This window comes from Rousettus aegyptiacus, unplaced genomic scaffold (genome assembly GCF_014176215.1).
Source record: "Rousettus aegyptiacus isolate mRouAeg1 unplaced genomic scaffold, mRouAeg1.p scaffold_m13_p_7, whole genome shotgun sequence".
Classification (NCBI taxonomy): Eukaryota; Metazoa; Chordata; class Mammalia; order Chiroptera; family Pteropodidae; genus Rousettus; species Rousettus aegyptiacus.
The window spans coordinates 69,176,831-69,196,552 of record NW_023416310.1 but is presented as its reverse complement, the minus strand read 5'-3'; the positions used below and the strand labels follow the sequence as shown (position 1 = coordinate 69,196,552).

The following is a 19,722-nucleotide window of genomic DNA, read 5'->3' as shown; positions in this document are numbered from 1 at the left end:
TCCAGTATACTAAGACAAATGCTTAGACTAACAGGGCTTTGTAGGAAAACTCTAAGTCAGCAACAACACATAACTAAATGGGGCTCTCCAAACACATAATTAAATTGAAGACTTTTTGAATTGATCCAACTTGAATCTATATATTGATGCCAGTGCTGCACAAGAACTTATCAGTATGAACTGAGGGACAAGATGATGGATTTGGGAGCAAAGTAAGCTGAAGATCAAATCAGGGACCTGCCACATGTTCACTATGGAATCACAGGTTAATGAATGGACTGTCCTGAAGCACAGTTGCATAATTGCTAAAAAAGCAGGCTATAATAGCGCTGCCACTTTGCAAATCCATTGTGATGACACTATGAGAAAACAAATATTAAGCACTCATTAAACAAATATTAAACAAATATTAAGATGTAGTGTTTATCCCACAGTAGAATACTCAACAAGTGTAACTTCCTTTACTCTGTATCTCCCCAAATGTACAATTTTTAAAGCTCTATAAAAATCCTACCTGCTTACAGAGTGTTCCTCAGAATTCTCATTAACTATTAAAGAAAAAAAAATATATATTTGAAATCAAGAATAGTAAAATATAGGACTAAAAAGTATCAGACTGATGCTATGTTAAGAGATATTCCTTTGGGAGCATATCTTAAGATGATACTTGAATAAATATTAACGATACTGTTGACAGACAATTAATTTATTAACTTTTACTTCCCCTTCTTTATATACATATCAAATGCAAAAAAAAAAAGAATGGGTTTTTCAAATTCAGTACTTATGAATGAACTGCTGTTTACAGTGATGATAATCCTAACCAAACTGAAGCAAACTGACAGAATATAGTATTATTAGTAGTATCATAACCTAACAATGTCAGCCTTCAGTAGCATGATTTCTCTGGACTCTGGCATGAGGAGCAGTTAGAAGAGAGAATACTTATTATGCTGTAACACATCGTCCCTTCCCCACTTCTTCAGTCAAACCTGTTCAGATTAGAAAATGTGGTCTATAGGTACTATAGTCTGCAGCATGGCAAAACATAGGGAACAGATTTTTTATGGCCATTTCCAGTTGCAAAATAAGTATAAAAGAGTTTGTGATGCCAGCTTTATAAATTAAAAACCTTTGGACTGTTTTATTTCATTGTTACAGAGTCCGTCTGGACCTGCCTCATGGAGAAGGAGGGTTCAAATAGTGCTATACAGTTGTGCGTGATGTCATTTTTCTTAGCTCCCCCATTATGTGGCAAATGTTTATAGAGATCATGCTTTTTCAGTTTGTAAGACCTATGTCATCAGATCTTAAGCCAATGAACAATAATAAGCAAATGAAAATCCACTATGGACAAAGAATATCTTGAACAACTACATTCAATTACCTTGGAATTTTAATTTTTAAACTTTTGTAAGGATGCTCACTCTATGGTTCCAACTATATGATTTCAAGGAAATTGCAAAACTATGACTACAGTAAAAAGCTCAGTGGTTTCCAGGGGATTTGAGATAAGACAGGGCTGAATAAGCAGAGCACAGGGGATTTTTAGGGCAGTGAAACTATTAGATAAGATACTGTATTGATGGATACATTTGTCAAAACCCATATACTGCAACACCAAAAAGTGAACTTTAATGTAAACTATGGACTATGGGTGATGATGACAAGTCAATGAAGGTTCATCAATTGGAATATGTGTACCTCCCTGATGCAGGCTGTCAACAATGAAGGAGACTGTATGTATGATGATATGGAGTTTATGGGAACTCTGTACTTTCCACTCAATTTCACTGTGAACCTTATTTTTTTTTCAAATACAAGGTGTCCATGAACCTGCTATTACCATATATTAACATATTAAACCTGTTTTTAAAGACATGGTCAACTTGCATTTAAGATATAGATCTAAGTATCAGAAGAGGGGTATTTTCCCTCAATTGAATGAAGCATATGAAAATATATAAAAAAGCAAATCATTTTAATTGTACACATAAGCAAAAACTAATTGAGAAATATGACTGAACATCTTGCTTTATTATTATAACCAGGGATTTAGTACAATGTGAATCAAAATTGAATCATCCCTACAATTAAAAGACAATTTTTTTTTCTAATTTTAAATCAGAAACCACTGTGCAGATTTTATTTTAAAATGTTATAGGAAGATTCATCAGATAAGAAGGAAAGATTATAATGACCGTAGTCATTGCCATAGTGATTTATGTAAAAATACTTGTTAAATATTCACCAAAAGTCATAAAAGTAACCAGCATTGTAGTTTATTATGGATAATGTTACTGAAATCAGCACCATGTTATACCATCATATTACAGTTATTAAAATAAAATGTTAAGACAACATTAAAAATTAAGTCAGGGCTATTACTGTGGTGCAGAGAAGATTTTATACAGCAGGCCTAAGACTGCTATCTCACAATGTCCTGCTTGAATGGTTGGCTTCTGGGAACCTGGTTCGGGAAGGGTCCCACCATTCCCTAATTGACAAGAGTGGCTCACTGAACCTCAACTGTCTGTGGAAACAAGGTGGTTCATGTGAGTATCTGCTTTCCTTCGGGGAGTCTGGAATTTTGTTTCATGTTAGGGGAAGGATGCCTATGTGACTAACATTCCCATCCCTGAGCCCAGTGAGACACTAGCACTGGGAGACAATGTCTCAAATGTGGTGTCAGAACTGGATATGGGAGGAATTAAGCACATTCTGGGAACTCCATAGAGAGAGGACTCCTAAAAGCTTGACTCTGGTTTCCTCCAGACTTTGTCCCATACACCTCTTCTTTTTCTGATTTTTAACCTGATCCTTTCACTGTAATAAATCACAGGCATGAGAACAATTATATGCTGAGTCCTGTCGAGTTTTCTAGTGAGTAACAAAAGCTAAGTGTGGTTTTAGAAATCTCAAAAAAATTGAATTACGTTAAGTTTTTATTATTTGTGTTGACATATTATACATGAAAAAGTCAGAAGGTTATTTCACACATTACCTGTCCTTGAATTTATTTTTCTTGATACTTGTTTTGGAGATTTCTGTAATTCTGTTTCTAATTAAATAAAGACATAAATAAGATGAATAAAAAAGATGTCAGAGAATAATGTAAAACAAACAACCACCTTAATGAGTATTTAAAAAATTAATAACAATATGTTCTATTTGTTTCTATACAGAAAATAAAGAGATTATGGTGTTAATCTTCTCTAAACTGGGTTTAATTCCGTTTTTCAATAGTTATGAATCAATCAAGTAAATGGGATAACCACAGGAAAACATTTAACTATCATATATAAAATAATAATCTACTACTGAGGTAGCATTCTTTTTCCTTCTAATATTTTTTTCAATTTTCTGTAAAACTAAAACCATGCCTCACATATTAAAAGGCAGAAGTTGACAAAACAAGATGAGTTAAAAATATTTTATCCAAAATATGTGATGAGTTATCCATGATATTCCATCAAATTCAGCATGCATATTAAAAAATCATCCTTATCTTCCCTGTTGATCCGCTGCTCTTCTCTGTTCATCTGACAAGTCCTATTCATTCTTCATGTCCAAGCAAAACGCTACTTAATTACCTTAGTATTTATGAATCATCATAGATATCTCTCTCCCTGCTAACTTTTTATATTCAATCATCCCAATTTGTATTAACTGGAACTCTTTTCTATCTCTGCTTTATTTTGTCACAGCCACCACCTTAGTCCAGCATGGGCTCTTAACCAATGGCTTTTGCAGGAAAAAAAAAACCACCAACAACTATTTTGTTATTTCTTAAATAAATATGATTATTTTCAGCAACACAAATGAGAAAGACATAACTCTAGAAAAATACCAGCATTTTAAATTGAATAAACTGAGTTTCTCGACTTTTTTATTCGGCATGGATGGGTGACAACTTGATAATACACCAATACTAGTCCAAGGAAGCAAAAGCTTCCTTTGTCTGCCTGTCTCTTTTAGTATTTTCCTTCAATCTATCCTCTATGTGAAAGGTCAGTAAACTGTGGCCACAGGTCATATCCAACCAACCTGCCATCCTGTTTTGTAAATAAAATCTGACTGGAGCGCAGACATGCCTATCCATTCACATATTGTCTGTGACTGCTTTCACATTCTAATGGCAGATTTGAGTAGAAATTACAGAGACCAGAAGGCCTAAAATCAGGCCCTTTACAGAAAAAGCTTGCCGATCCCTGCTTTATATTATAACCAGAGTGACCAAATCAAATGTAATCTTTTCATGCTTCTGCTCAAAACTCTCTCTAATGACTTTCTGCAGTAACTAGTGTTGGCTCCCTACCCACTGGCCATTCCTTAGTCTTCATTCTCACTAGAGAACCACAATTGCATTTGGATATTTATTGCCCCAATACACAGAGAATGTGGACTGTCCCCAGCTCCAAAAAGGGAAATGATTATATGAAGTTAATCACAGTAACTAGTTTACCCCTAACTGATGTAGGAATGAGCTTGTGACTTGACCTAGTCTGTAAAATGTTAGGGGAAGACTACTGCAAGCCATTCAGTTTTCTTCTTAGTTAAAAAAAAAGAAAGAAAAAGAAGGAAGGAAGGAAGGAAGGAAGGAAGGAAGGAAGGAAGGAAGGAAGGAAGGAAGGAAAGAAAGAAAGAAAGAAAGAAAGAAAGAAAGAAAGAAAGAAAGAAAGAAAGAAAGAAAGAAAACACACATAGCCCAAAGGCACTAATCATCAGGGAAACACAAATCAAATCCAAAATGAGATACCACCTCACACTAGTAAGAATGGCTATCATCAAAATGTCACCAAATAGCAAGTGTTGGTGAGGATGTGGAGAAAAGGGATCTCTGTGCACTCAAAAAATTCCTCAAAAAATTAGAAATAGAAATTCCTCAAAAAATTAGAAATAGAACTACTATAAGACTCAGAAATTCCATTTCTGGGTATTTATCCAAAAACAAAAAACTTTCGAAAAGATATCTGTGTGTCTCTGTCTACTGTAGCAGCATATACAATAGTCAAGATGTGGAAGCAATGTAGGTGTCCTTCGACGGATAGATAAAGACGATATTGTGTATCGTACATACACACACAATGGAATATGACTCAGCCGGAAAAAAAATTAAATCTTGCCATTTGTGACAACAGATATGGATCTAGAGGGTATTATGCTATGTGGGGGGAAAAAACACAGAGAGACAAGTACTGAATGACATTACTCATATGTAGCATCTAAAAAATCACAGAAATAACACAAACAAAACAGAAATAGACCCAGAGGTACAGAGAACAAAATAATGGTTGCCAGAGAAGAGGGAGATAAGGGAATGGAAGAAAAAGAAGAAAGTGAATGAAAAGTCCAGTTTTGTAGTCGTAAACTATATCAGCCACAGGGATGTGCTGTGCAGCACAGGAAATATGTCAATAACACTGTAATAACTTTGCACAATGATAGATGGTTACTGGACTTGTGATCACATTGTAAGGCATATAAATGTCAAGTCACTATGTTGTACACTTGAAACTAATAAAATATTGTAGGCCTAATATACCTTAATAAAAAAAATTAGAAAGAAAAAAGAAACATGTAATGAAAAGCAGTCCTTCCAGACTTTGGATTTTATCATGAGAGAATATGATGTTTGGCATCCTTGCTCATTAGCTGGCCAGGAAAAGAGATATAAATGAAACACTGACAACCTCACAGCTGAAACAGGGATGACAACTGGGATCCTGACGACAGCACTGAATCATTAAAACGATTGTGGTTCTTGTTGTTTTTACCCAGTGTTACTTAGGTCACCTATTATCTGTATCTAAAAGCATTTATCTGATGCATTCTCCAAGGCATACAGGATAAGATCTATTCCTTTTTATAGTACTAAAGACTCTCTTAACCATGCCTTAGCCATTCATCTCATTCCCAACCATTCCCATAGCAAACTTTGTGTGTCATTGAAACTGAACAGCTCCTAAATCCTGCAAAGTTCATTTTACACCCTATGCTCTGCACTGCTGTTCCTTCTGCCAAATGTGTAATCTTGACAGATGTTCTTCTGCCAAAGACTGTCCTTTGGACTTTGCCTGGTAACCTTCTACTCACTCTTCATGCTTATCATAAATCTTACCCACATTTTTGAAACTCTAATACTTCATCATAAAATTAAAGTGCCTGGCATATATCACAGTTTAATAAAAATCATAGCTGGTGATTATAAGTTCCCAGTGGGCACTTGTACCTAGTGAGCACGGAATAAATATAATAAATGATAAACATGGCAATGATAATAACAAGTTTTGGGAGATCAGTCAGACTGTATTTTTTAAATATTTGTATTCAGCAATATATCAGAATAACTCAGCATCTAAAGACATTTGATAGTTAAATAGCAAACCACTAAACAGACAAATGAATCAAGGAAATATGAGCTTTCTTTGAAAATTCTGTTTAACCCTTTTCCTGTTTGCCCCGATAATATTCGCCGGCCATGCTTGGGGTTACAGCATTTGCCTCAAGTTAACTCACGGATTACGGTCCTAACCTTACCCCTGATGTTGATAGTCTTTAGAAACAGATGACATCGTTCTATTTATAGCATTCTGTTTTTTATAATGACATTTCCATTTACAAAACATAGTAATTCTCAATCTCTGAAAATGTCATATCCTAGAAAACATAGCATTCCTACATGTGATGTTAAATGAACAGTAGCAATGAGCCGTGCATTTTTTTTCTAAATGTAAAAGGGTTAATAATAATAATAATAAAACAGAAATAAACCAGGGATGGCTCTATGATATAATGAGCATCTTAAAGATAAAAATTTTATTTCATTTCTGTGTTTCTATAGTGCATAAAATGAAGAGGTTCTTTGATCAAGTTCTACTAACTTAAAGGTGTCTTCATACAGTTAAGATTGTACAGTCACTAGGTGGGTACTACGTCCACTTAGCACAGTAGTACTTTTGTAATTGTGAAACTTTTACTTTTCTTATAATTTGTTGAGTTCCTATTTAGGCTATGTAAATATTTATGAGGATTATCTTTGGACCAATAGCAATAGAGCATCTTGTTCTAAAGAAATTACAGGGTCATGACAATTATCTAACCAAAAGAAAAAAAAACCTTCTTTAAAGTTAACATATCTCATGTTGTTTTGGCTTACTAGAAAAGGAGGGGATAATTTTACGAGACTTTGTTAGCATAATAACAATGTGTAAAATATATATGCTTTCAACAAGGTTTTTGCAATTCTGATCTATTCTCTCAGTAGACATCTTTAAAAAGCAATCTCTTTGGGATTGCTGCATACTGATTAAGTTTTGTGGTTCTTATTGTTTGCCATTTGTTTATGGTACTGAGAAGGTATTGCTGAGTCCTACTTTTAGCTACATTTTTAGTGAGACAAATCACTATGTAATAACAAGTAATCATTTTTTAAATGTGTGCATTTGGTGTAAAAATTCAACAAAAGATCAAATTTTATAACAAGTATAATTTTTTGCAAGGAAACATATGACACACTAACTTAAAAATCATTTTACTTACTTACACAATGATATCAAAAGGTATCTAGGGGTCATGACTAAATAAATGAATTTCTTTTCACACAATACTGTCTTCATTTTAAGATACATATAACTATCTCATAATTCTCAATACTAGACTATTAAGAAATGAAAAAAGATAAAATATACATACAATTGCCACATTTTTTTTCTTTTCACCACACTGTCATTTTCAAAACTTCCTTCCTTCTACTTAATCTATGCTAGGACTACCAAGAGTGAGGAAACATCAGAAGTCTTACCTGGATTGCTATTCAGAGAAGACTCCTTACACCTCCTTTCTTCTTTATTCTCAGAGGTTAGTTTACAATTGCTGTGTATAAAAAGGTGATAAATAGCATTACCATCTTTCTTCTAAAGTGAAAATATTTACCAAATATATAAAATTCTTAGAGTATTTTGTATGATATCAGAGGTAACATTAATATTTAATTACCCCATATGCTTCAAATGTGTAAGTTCTACAAACATGTTAGTTAGTAAGCAAGTGATTAAAGAAAAAAAGGAAGATCAAACAGTCATAAAATGAGGGCACGAGTTCAGTTAATTAATTAGATGTAGCTTAACATAATGGAAAGTGTCTTGATCTCAGAAGTTAAAACCAACAGCTATTTGTTTCAGACAAAATGCTTCTCTGAGGCTCTGAGTCCTCCAATACAAAACGGGTAACTTACTGCCCTATTGTACAAGGAGGATTAAATGAGAACATACACCAAAAAGATGCCCACAGAAAGAAAAAGACAATGGAATGAACTGTTATTAAACTTTATTTACTAAAACTACTTTAGAATCCCAAATAAACCCCAATATGTGCTTTTTATTAGTGCTAATATTCAAATGTTATTTGAATATTAGAAAACATTATTAATTTTGATCATCAGCTATCCTTCTTTGTGCTTTGTAATTCAGGGTACCTTGTCTATTATATAATTTATACTAAATGTATTTATAAATATATTACGTCATTAAATCAGATAACATAAGTGTCCTCTGTTATTGGAGCTAATCACTCCAAATGCAGAAACCTAATAGAGGTCAAGACCTGGCTTGGATTACTACTTCCCTTTTCCGAGTACTCAATCATTAAAGCAGCAGATCTTTATTAGAATGATGCTGAATCTCCCTGTCCTTCCCCTATTACTTAGAAGATATACCCCTACCGTCACTGTTGGGGTGAGGTGACATCTGGCATCACCCCAGCAGCATAGGGGAGGAGGATGTGGAGGATAGTGGATGGTGGCATTGTGTGTGTTGTCCCTTGGTTCTTCCCTACCAATACAGCAAAGAATTACAGATTGGTGAGTTTGAGAAAAAGTAAGATTTACTGAAAGTATATTTTAGAAGGAGAAGGGCCATGCTAAGGAAGGCTGCAACCCTGTGGAATTTAGGAGAAGAGATAAGACACTATGCCCCAAAGGGAGGGGCGGGTTTCTGCCAGGAAAGCTGTAACAATGCAAAAATGGGAAGGTCTGTTTATATTTGGGCCATGTTGGGAGGGTCTAGGTGATCTCTATGTGAGGTCACCTTGACTGACAGTTGGCTGCTTTATAACTTTGCCTAGTGCGCATGGGCTCACCCAGAATTCAGTCTGCTATAATTAGATTTATGAACTTCCGGATATAGTCATGATTTTATAATGGTATCATGATGTTGAAGTTATGGGCAGTATTTTCTGTGTATATGTTTGTAGCTGGTTTAGCCAACAGCTTTTATGGCTTTTGTGCTCTAAGATTTGGGGTAATTTATAACCCTAAAAGGGAGGTGTTTCTGGGAGGTACCTAAGGAAGACACTCAAGGGAAGTTTCTATGGTTACAGAGCTGGGCCCATGCCTGACTACCTACCTACCTAATACTACTGCACATGGATACTGATGAGTCATGGATGGGGCTTTGCTACTCTGCTGCCAAATAACCTACTTTAGATTCCGAGCTTTCTGTTGGCTGCCTTCCGCAGGAAGCGTAATTGTAAATATTTTGGGCCCTGAGGTAGATTCAAGTCACTTGCAAGATTTTCATTATTCTAAAAAACAGATTACTTGAGGAGCCAAACTTAATACTGGAATCTTAGGAAAGTTGGTGTCTGCTACTCTGGGAGGGCACTATGAGACTCTCCATCACTTAAGAAAAAGGTGCTCTACAGGATATCAAGTGGCCTTGTGGTGCAAATCTGGTAACAAAGGAGAAAAGAAAGCCTGATCTTTTCCTGCAACATCACTTGAACCACTCTAACAGCTTAGAATGCTTCCAACTAGCATTTACTAGCAGAAAACATAAACAAGATGTTCAAAGGGTAACTCACCCTGAAGTTCTGGGCTAAGAGAGGGACTCCACCTAGGTTCTTGAGTGTGGGATGAAGTGTGTGTGTACCTAAGGCTAGGAGGCCCGGCTGCCAGAACGGGGTGCTGGTCCTTTGGAATAGGGTTGAACAAAAACACATATGTATATAACCTAAAAAAAGTTGTAACTTGGAAACCCAAGTGTGGATCACCATGAAGACTGAGGAATCTAGATCAGCAAGGGCAGCCTGGGAGCAAAGGTCACTCATAACCCCAGCACCAGTTTTAATCAGCCACTGTGCAGCAATAGAACCAATGGACACAACAGACTGATTAGCATGTCTTCTTTTACCCCTCCATCTGACTTGGGAGAGAGGATCGTTTCCCTTAGGCTTAGGGAACTCCTTAGCTTTTTGAAAAATTCAAAGGGAAAAGTATAGAAGATAGCCTCCCTCTACCCGCCCCAACCCAAATACAGAATTTTCTGCTAAACTGACATTTCCAGACCCAAAATACCTAGTTGGAAAAAGTAGAGAAGAGACATTATTTGTATCCCAGGCACAGGGGTTATTTTGGGAATAAAACAGGTTATTTAGGATCCATAAGGATAAAGAATCTGTGCCCATTGTTACTTCTGCCTAGTCCAGCCTTTTGCTTGGTCTCTGTCTGAGGACAAATACTAACTCACTGCCATTGCCAAACTGCCTGAACCATACTATGACATCTTACTTGTTGTGAACGATGTAACAGTTAAATTATAGTACACCTCAGTTTTGTGATAACTAGAATTTTAATGTAAATGCTTACAAATTAAAACCTCTCTTCAAAGCATGTTCTTCTGCAGTCCATCCATTGTTATCTTTAGCAAAGACATCGACACCTTGCTGAAGAAGAAGCCTGACTATATCTGAGGATGGATTATTTGCAGCAAGCATGAGGGCTGTTCTAAAATAACAGAGAGATAACATTTCCCTTTAAAATGTTAATAAAGTTATTTAAATAGCTAATTTGATATACTTTACTGAGTTCATATCATCCTTGTCAGTGTAGAATTGACCATTTACATGTTTACGTGTTCATCTTTGTAAATTACCAGCAACGCTAAAAAGAAGCCTCCTGCCCCAATTGGGGTTTACATGGAAGTTGCCAATTTAAAGTCCTTAAAAAGTTAAGAAACTATGCTGAGGGCCCTTAGCTGAAGAAGCTGAAGTTTTAAATGAAGAAATCCTGTATTTTCCTTTATTGTACCACATACTAAGCTAGAAGTCAGGTAATAATAGCTATTTGCAGGCTCAAAATAACAACATTAATAATAATTATAATGATAATAGTCCTAGAGTTAATAATGCTGATAAGTATATGCTAGCACTTAATGAAATGCTGGATATCCTTACATCCACGATTGCAGGATACATTATTATCCTCCTTTTCATTTTAGGACACATATTTGGTGATGATAAGTAACATTCCCAAGGTCACACACTTGGCATGTTGGAAAGCTAAGCATTGAACCCAGTCTTGTGTGAATTGAAAGCCCATTTTTCAAAAAATTATCATTAAAGGAAAAATTCATTTCATTAAAGTTATCTTTCCTCCTTCTACCCATACCAATTAGAAATAAAAACATCAAAATATACTAGAAACGAAAAAGTAAAAAAAGTGAGGAACTCTTAGTATCTGGGAGTAGTAATTCATAGGGATAATCCAATAACATCAGTTTAACCAAAAAACACAATTTAAAGCAAAGAGTCATCCAAAAGACAAAATCAATTATTATTTATGTTTAATATGCACCTTTTAAGGAAAACTATATATGAAGTACAGGTTTAAAAATACTATCAGTGACATTAATTTCAATATTGTATCATAAGTAAAAGTCAGAGTCCATACAGTATATGATGAATACAACTAATATGAAACCCCTTGACTAATATGACCAAAAACATCAAGTTACAAATGGCATTAATCGATATTATAAATAAGTATGAACCTGAATACTGCAGTATCCTATTCTTCCTGTTATCCAGTCAGAATTACTTTTCCCCCTAATGAATGATGTCCTGATAACTTTCACTACATAAGTGTAAGTTAATCCTCTTCTTATTAATTTATCTTTCTGATCTGAGTGATTGTTACCACTCTAGAACAATATTAAGATTAAAACAAGACAAACATCGGTACCTTTTCACCTTATCAACTGCATGTACATTTGCATTCCTCTTTACTAAAAATTCCACCATTTGCTGTTTGTTTTCACTCACAGCAAGTAAAAGTGGTGTGAGCTCATTCTGTAAAACAGCAAAAACCATTAATAACTAATGAAATCATATAACTCAAACCCAAATTTTAAAACTTGTAAAATATAATGCGATCTTAAGCTTGTAATATAGAAATTTTAAAAATATCCCTCCAGGCTGTCACCTGCTGCTCCTTCTCTTTAAAATACCTTCCTCTATCCTTCAACAGATTAACTGCAACATCATTCTCCAAAACTCTCTTCAAACATTGACAGCACCAGTTCCAAGAATCCTGGCTCCTATCAAAGTATCTATTGTAATATTCAGTAGTTATTGTATTGCTCCCCATCTAAACCAAGAGCTTCTTGAGGGCAGTAGTTTTTTTTCAAATCTCTGTAGCTCCAAACACTAAATCACAAGTGTAGACATTTTAAGTATTTTTATTGAATTAATAATGTAAATGATTATCACTGGAGTAGTGTTTCTCAAATCATAGTTCAAAGAATATCTACCAGAAGTTAAATACTGTGCCCCAATAGAAAGATTCCAGAAGGATCACCTGTGTTTGAGAAGTAATACAAAACGTGCTTTATATGCCTAGTACTAAGGAAATGTTTAACTTGGCTAAATCCCAATTTGACAATTTTTTTTTTGTGGCAAACATTAACATTTGAGAAAATGTTCTGTTTGAAAGCTTTCCAGCAGAAGAGAAGGTTTTTCCAGGTTGTACAAACTTGCTGGATTCTCTTCTATCAATGCTATTAGGATCTCAATGTCAGTTTCAGGCACCCCTGCTCGAAAAGAGTCACCAAGAAAATAGACTCTAAGTTAAAAAGACATAGACTTCCAATAAACTTTGATTGCTTAGTACTGAATGGTCCATGAGTTTCCTCAGATTATAAGAAGACGGATTTTTATTTTAGCTTTACAAAGCTCAATCTGAAACTTTATTCTTAATTATAATAATAATCTTGGGACCCAAATGTATATCTACTTTTATTAAAATTAGTCTTTATTCTGGTTTCATTTTGATTGCTATTAACAAAACATTTTATATTTTAGGCAAAATCTAAAACAGATGTAAAATTATAATGATAATCTTGGGACCCAAATGCATATCTCCCTTTTTAAAATTGGTCACTGGCTGGCAGAGTGGCTATGAGCACAAATGCATACCTTGCCAAAGGTCCAGACATGCATGACCTGATCCTCTTGCCCCAGTCTTTAGAACATTGAGATTCTGGATTGTTCAGGATTATGGCCTGCTGCTACCCCTTCCCACTGGTACATACACAGCTCCCCCTTCTGGAGGCAAAGTCTCCATTCCTCCTCTCCCCCATGCCCAGAGGAACCCACTTCCTAGGCTCCTGTCTGCACAGCAGCCATGCTCCACCATCGCTTCACTTTCCCCAGGCCCTCAGTCCTTTGTGGGCTCTGAGCCTATCACCCGCTCCCAGGCACTAGTAGGAAGTCCTTCCTTCTGGGGTGGAAGTGCAGTAACCAAGAGACAGAGCTTTGCTCATTTCGTGGACACCACGTCTCTCTAGCCCTCCGTGACTTGGCTTTGGAGTTCTTTCCATGGTGTCAGTGCCTGATATATAATTTACAGTATATATATTAGAAAGAATATGCTTGTGGCCAAAAAAAAAAGAAAAAAGAAAAAAGAAACAAACCAAAAAAAAAAAAAGAAAAAAACATGTATTTCCAATATTTTATAAATAAGTTCAGTTCATCTATACCTTGTTCCTTGCTTCAATATTGGCCTTGTATGAAAGCAGCTTTGCTGCTATGTCCATATTCTGGCCAGCGACAGCATAGTGCAGAGCCGTGTTGCCATAGATGTCCATTATATTTGGATCGGCACCACATTCTAATAGAATAGTTGTGCATTTCTCCTCCTGGCATTGTACGGCCTGTCAGTATTGTGCCCAGAAACAGATGAGAAGTGTTAGGAATTCAATGTGAACCTTACACAACTTTTACCAATTAGTTCTATTTAAATGAGATGAATTGATTCTAATTATCCAGTTAAATCAAATCCATCTCATGTCAGCAGTGTTGACTACTACGTATGCACCTTAATCAGAGCTGTCTTGTTTTCATTGTCACAAAGGTTGAGCTGGCATTTACTGTGTGCTAGGAGAGTAACCACTTCTGGATGGCCATTGGCACAGGCCAAATGTAGAGCAGTCCTATAAAAGTGAGAGGAATTTTAGAAAATTGGGGAAACAAATATTTAGTTTTCTTCTGGAGAATGTACAATATTTATTAGCTCATGTTACTCACCACATTAATAAGAGAATAGCCTATGTGAATAGAGAGAACATGACCTGGGGATCAACTCAATTTCATTTTGATTCTATTTTCACTCTGTCACTTATTAGTTATCACTTACCCTTTTGTGCCTCAATTTTCCCATCCATACAATGGGGATAAAAATAGTGGTTATTTCACAGGACATTGTTGTTTGCTTAAATGAAACCTATGCAAAGTATTTGCTACAGTTCCTAGCACCCACACACACACACACACAAAATGCTCTATAATTGTTAAATTATTATAATTATTATCACGACTACTTTACAAAGACAACATTTCAATTTAGTAACATGTTATCATTATGCTTTTATTTGCAAATATGTTTTAAAACTAGAAAGAACACAATGTTTCAATGATTCTTATGATGCTTATTTTCTCACATTTTTAACATCTCTGACACTAAAATGCAGTTTATAATTCTGGATTCCTTTCACCCATAATAGGCAGCATTTCTAACACTCATATTGTTGCTTAAAATAGTGGGCATCATACTCTAATCCGTGGTGCCTTACACTAAGTTAAATAATGGTCTATCCAACAGACCTATTACAGTTCTGGATATTTGGTTGTATTGAAGTAAATTTTAGTTCTTAAAAGTATTATAAGGAAAGATGAATAAAATAACAAAATAGGAAAATAATTTCTTTCAAGTAATTCTTACTTTGATTGTCAAGAACTTTTAAATGAAAGGGAGCTCAGTATTCAAATGAATAGTCATGGCTCATTTTATTCAATAATTAGATATAAAGGTTACATGAAAATTAGCTATTTCCAATGATCGATATTAGTATTTAATACTATTATACACTTTAAAAAGGACCAGTAATGGTTACCTCTTACAATTTCCTACTTTCAGATACACTTTTCAAAGGAGGGAGAAAAGCTTCAATTTTAAACACTACAATTTAAAATTTCTCATTTGGCTTATTCTGGGAAGTTTTGAAGCATGAAAGGATCTGACAGACAGATTGAAAGGGTCCTGAAAAGACCATGTCCATTACAAATAGGTATCTAGGTTATCTTTGATGAATTAATGGATCGACAGAATGGATAACTATAGTCGCAGAGTTCAATATTTATCAAGAGGTGTTTATACAGTAAAGCAATACTTCTCTTATTGATCTTTTCTTATCATAAGGACACAACTAAAATGATTACAATCCTTTATATATATGTAATTAAGCTACGTATAAAATATATGTGTATGCTGAAATATATACATAAACTCCACAGTCACTGATGAAAGAATTTCTTTTATTTCTGAAGACATTAAAATTGTCAAAAGATACCGATCAACAAACTTCAAAAAATAGAAAGAAATCATTTTCATCTATGTAAGATTCATATTTCTGCCCTTCCCCAGGATCATTTTATTAATAATAAACTTTTACTGGGATATCTATACATGTTCATTGTAGAAATCAGGTCTTTTAGAAAAGAAAATTTTCACTTATACTACAAATGCTCAGAAATACATTTTATCCCATTTTGCACACATTTTTGGCTATCATAAGGTCATAGTCAGTTTGGGTGTAAGTATAATCAAACCAATTTTTTTCTCCATTCTGACTACCAAAGTATATCTTTACATGACAACATATAGCTGTGATCTCTACCACCCTTAAGAGTCACATATCTGACCCTGTAGATGCACTGCAATTTATTTATAAAATTCATTTCTGTGAGTTCATCTTAATACATTGCTATGGTACGCGCTGCTGAGAAAAATCAATTGTATGTAATTAACCCAATAATTTCATGAAGATACTTTAGTAATAATAGAATTGATGGGTAAAGAGAATATATGTTTTTAAATGTGCTGCTTATTACCAAACTGCCTCTTTGAAAAGTGAAAAGCTTATTGAACTTTAAGTAACAATTTAAGTACCATGGCCCCTCATCTTCACAGACGTTATGGATGGAGACATCATTATATTTCTGTTTTAACTTAAATTTCTTTTCTTACCAGTGACACTAAATATTTTTTCCTATGATTATTGGTCAATTGTAGGTATACAAAAAGTGCTTCATCCGGTTTCAAATTAGAGGGTTTTATTTCTTGTTGATTTCAAAGCTTTCTCTGTGAAATAAAGATATACCTTTTCTCTGATACACATACATTTTAAATATTGTGCAAGAACATTTTCTTTCATTTTATTAATATCATTTTTTGATATACAGAAGACTTTGACTTTTCATAGTGTTCATCCTTCAGAATTCTTGCTTTTGAAGTCTTATCAACATAAAAGGTATCAATAAGCCATTGTGTTTTCTTTCGGGACTGTTCTCATTTTAACTTATATTCCATCTGGAACGAATTTTTGTGATTTAAAAATCTACGTAGATTTTTCCAAATACCTAACAGATGTTTATTGCCAGATATTTCCTACGAACATAAAATGTTACCAGTTCTAAAGACTTACACATATATTTATTTGGGCGTTTGGGCATTTTCTGAGCTGTTCCAATCATTTTTCTGTCCTTTCAGCTATTAGTAAACAAATTAGTTTCTGGATATCTATAGCACATGTTGATATCTAGAAGGGCAAATCTATGTCTATTATACAAAATTTGTCTTAATTTCATCACAACAAAAAAAACCACAGTGTGTGTAACCCCAAAATTTTAACACCATGATATTGTTAGTTGGTTTATGTAAGAATGATAAATGTAGAAAGACCACACATTTTGAGAAAATGAGTCTTTCTATTCAAGGCCACAGCCATCTCCCCACTTCAAAGTTCCCTTCTAAGGTCCCTCAATAAAGACCCTACATCCATAGGTGTGCACTACTGTGAAACTGACATTGGATTTTATCTGTCGAGTTTTTAGCCCTCGAGTTGATCTATTATGGGATCTGTTCTCCACATTATGCACTTTTCTATTTGACGTAACATTATGGTATAAAAACCTAAACGTCAAAAATAAAATGCCATACATGTTTATTTTTTTCCTATTATTGATATTAAGTTAAATCACTTTAAAATCATCAGTAAAGTGCTCGATAAAGGAATTACGAGTGCGTTTTAAAGTTTTCCTTACCGCTGTTCATCAAGTCCACCTGGGCGCTAGGCCCCGCTTAAGGTCCCCACCGCCAAGGCTCTGTGGGGCTGAGCCTCAGGAGGAAAGACAGCCCCCGCACCCTCCATGATGGGAGGGCTGGCTCCACCTGGCTGTGCCCGGGCAGGCGAGCCCTTCTCCCAGGTCCACCCCTGCCCACTAGCCTCACAGTCCCCATTACCTGTTCTTTTTGTCTCTATCATTTAAGTGCCTTAAACTAGTCAAAAGAATCTCCTCCATTTTCTCCGCATCACCTACACTGGCAGCTCTGTGGATCTTTCTGAGATCTTTATCGCGGATGTGGTACTGGGCCCCCGAGGTGATACTATTACCATCCTTGGGACAGATGCCGATGCTGTTCCTCTGCCTTTTGGTTAGGGATCCAAAGGATAACTTGCCCTGCCAACTCTCAGATCCAAAAATCTTCTTCATGTCCCAGTCTTGATCGAGTCTACGAGCTTCAGATACAACTCAGCTCCTCTTCTCTCTCCTTTTCTCCACCCCTGAGCTCAACAGGCGCTTCCAGATAAGCCAACCGCCTCACGCCACAACATTCCAGCAGGGCACTTTGGCGGTTTAGAATCTTTCAGCCATAACTGTTACCAAGCAACACTTCTAGACAGGAAGGAGCATGTGCTAGTCAGAAGCTGAAGTCACTGAGCATGCGCACAGAGACCCACCAGCCAAGAGTACACAGAGCACGTGTGCAAGGCCCAGGCGTCTCCAACCTCAGAGGTTGCTGGTGGGCAGCACCTGATTCCCTTCAGATGTCCCTGAACTTTAGCTGAGTTTTGCTCTTTCACATGAGCCCTGAAATAGAAAAGCAGATACATAAGAGGTAGGAATCTTAGGAGAAGCAAAAACCATAAATGAGAAAACTAATAAAAAACTTTATTTAGCCTAAAAATGCAAAATTTATTCATTTTAATTTTAAACTATAAAATCATTTAAAAGCTTGGTTGCAAAAATAACTTCCGTATTTTAAAATGTTCTATTTTTAACCTCAAAATCTATCACATAGAATAATGATTACCTTTGAGCAAATGCAAATTAAAAATATTAATATATATTTTGTACCTTTCTGCTTTTTAAATCAGGCCTGAGTTCAGAAAAATCTATTTCTCTATATACGTTAAAAGGAAAAGGAAGTTCGCTCCTTTTGCCTTTTGACTTCACCAATTTATTCAATCCAGTATGGCCAAAACAGATCTGTCCATTCTTTTATGTGGTATTTTATTAACTTGTTTATTTGTAAAAACTGTAACAGTATTATTACAGCTGATTCTTGTTTTTCAGACACTTATTTTGTAACTCCCTTTAAAACTGTCACTCAAATCCTTCAATTGTTTTTCCAATGGTGAGTCTGGATGATGTTTCTCAGTTCAGGAATAACAGCTTTACTAATAGTTCATTTTTGTCAGTGTCATAACATTCTGATCAAAATCCTTTGGTGAAGTGACATAATCAAATTAAAGAATATATATAAAATATTAGAAATAAATAATGGAATTTATAGCTAAAAATTAAAGATCAATTAGAAATAACTTTGAAAACTTTCTTAGGATGGAACCTTTATGTTATAACATGTGAAGACAACCATTAGGTTTTTATACATTTAACTTTTATACATTTCATACATTTTATACATTTAACTTTTCATCTGAATCTAACATGCTATTAATTATGAATTATTTCCCCTTAAAAGAATATAAAATTGCCATTTGGTGGAAAGAGTACCCACTGCCTTTCCAAACTCCCATTTGAGAAGGAAAGAATCTAATTGTTGCTATTTTGTTTTGTGAGTTTTCAGAAATGTAAATGAAAAGGAAGAATGTTTCTGATGCTCTAGGAGACTATTTTGATGATTGGCTCACAAGCACCAAGCCCCAAGTCTTTGCAGGTGCTCCTACGCATCTTGTATGGCCTGAGCAGTGTATTTGAGTGTTTCCAAGAGTAGAAAGGTTTAGACTGTCAAAATTTGGCACGTGGCAATCCCTACATGACACGATATTTTAATAGAGATGAAGAGTATTTTTCAAATTATGGTCCCAGGGTTACTGTTATTGTCACTGAAACCCTTGCCTACTGTGATAGAGATGCTAGGTAAACCCTTGGAAAATGTCTGGGAGACTATGTAGATGCACATCTTGCAGAGTTTTGGAAATGAGAATATGTGCAATATATGGAAGATAAGAGACCAGATGCACATGAACAGAATGCTTTTATAAACAGTATTCCAATGCCTTCTGGATTTTTCCACTTTTTATG

General features: G+C 35.1%; 1 protein-coding gene across 1 annotated transcript in view; it reads right to left on the bottom strand.

The window, feature by feature from the left end:
• The window catches only part of LOC107509932 (ankyrin repeat domain-containing protein 26), a 64,378-nt gene extending 46,492 nt beyond the window's left edge, over positions 1-17,886 (bottom strand). Inside the window, 7 exon segments of the mRNA XM_036225058.1 lie at positions 515-548; positions 3,005-3,055; positions 7,805-7,875; positions 12,020-12,126; positions 13,815-13,988; positions 14,153-14,267; positions 17,636-17,886. Coding sequence (XP_036080951.1) covers positions 515-548; positions 3,005-3,055; positions 7,805-7,875; positions 12,020-12,126; positions 13,815-13,988; positions 14,153-14,267; positions 17,636-17,886 — 803 coding nt within the window.
• Between the last annotated feature and the right edge of the window lie 1,836 nt (positions 17,887-19,722).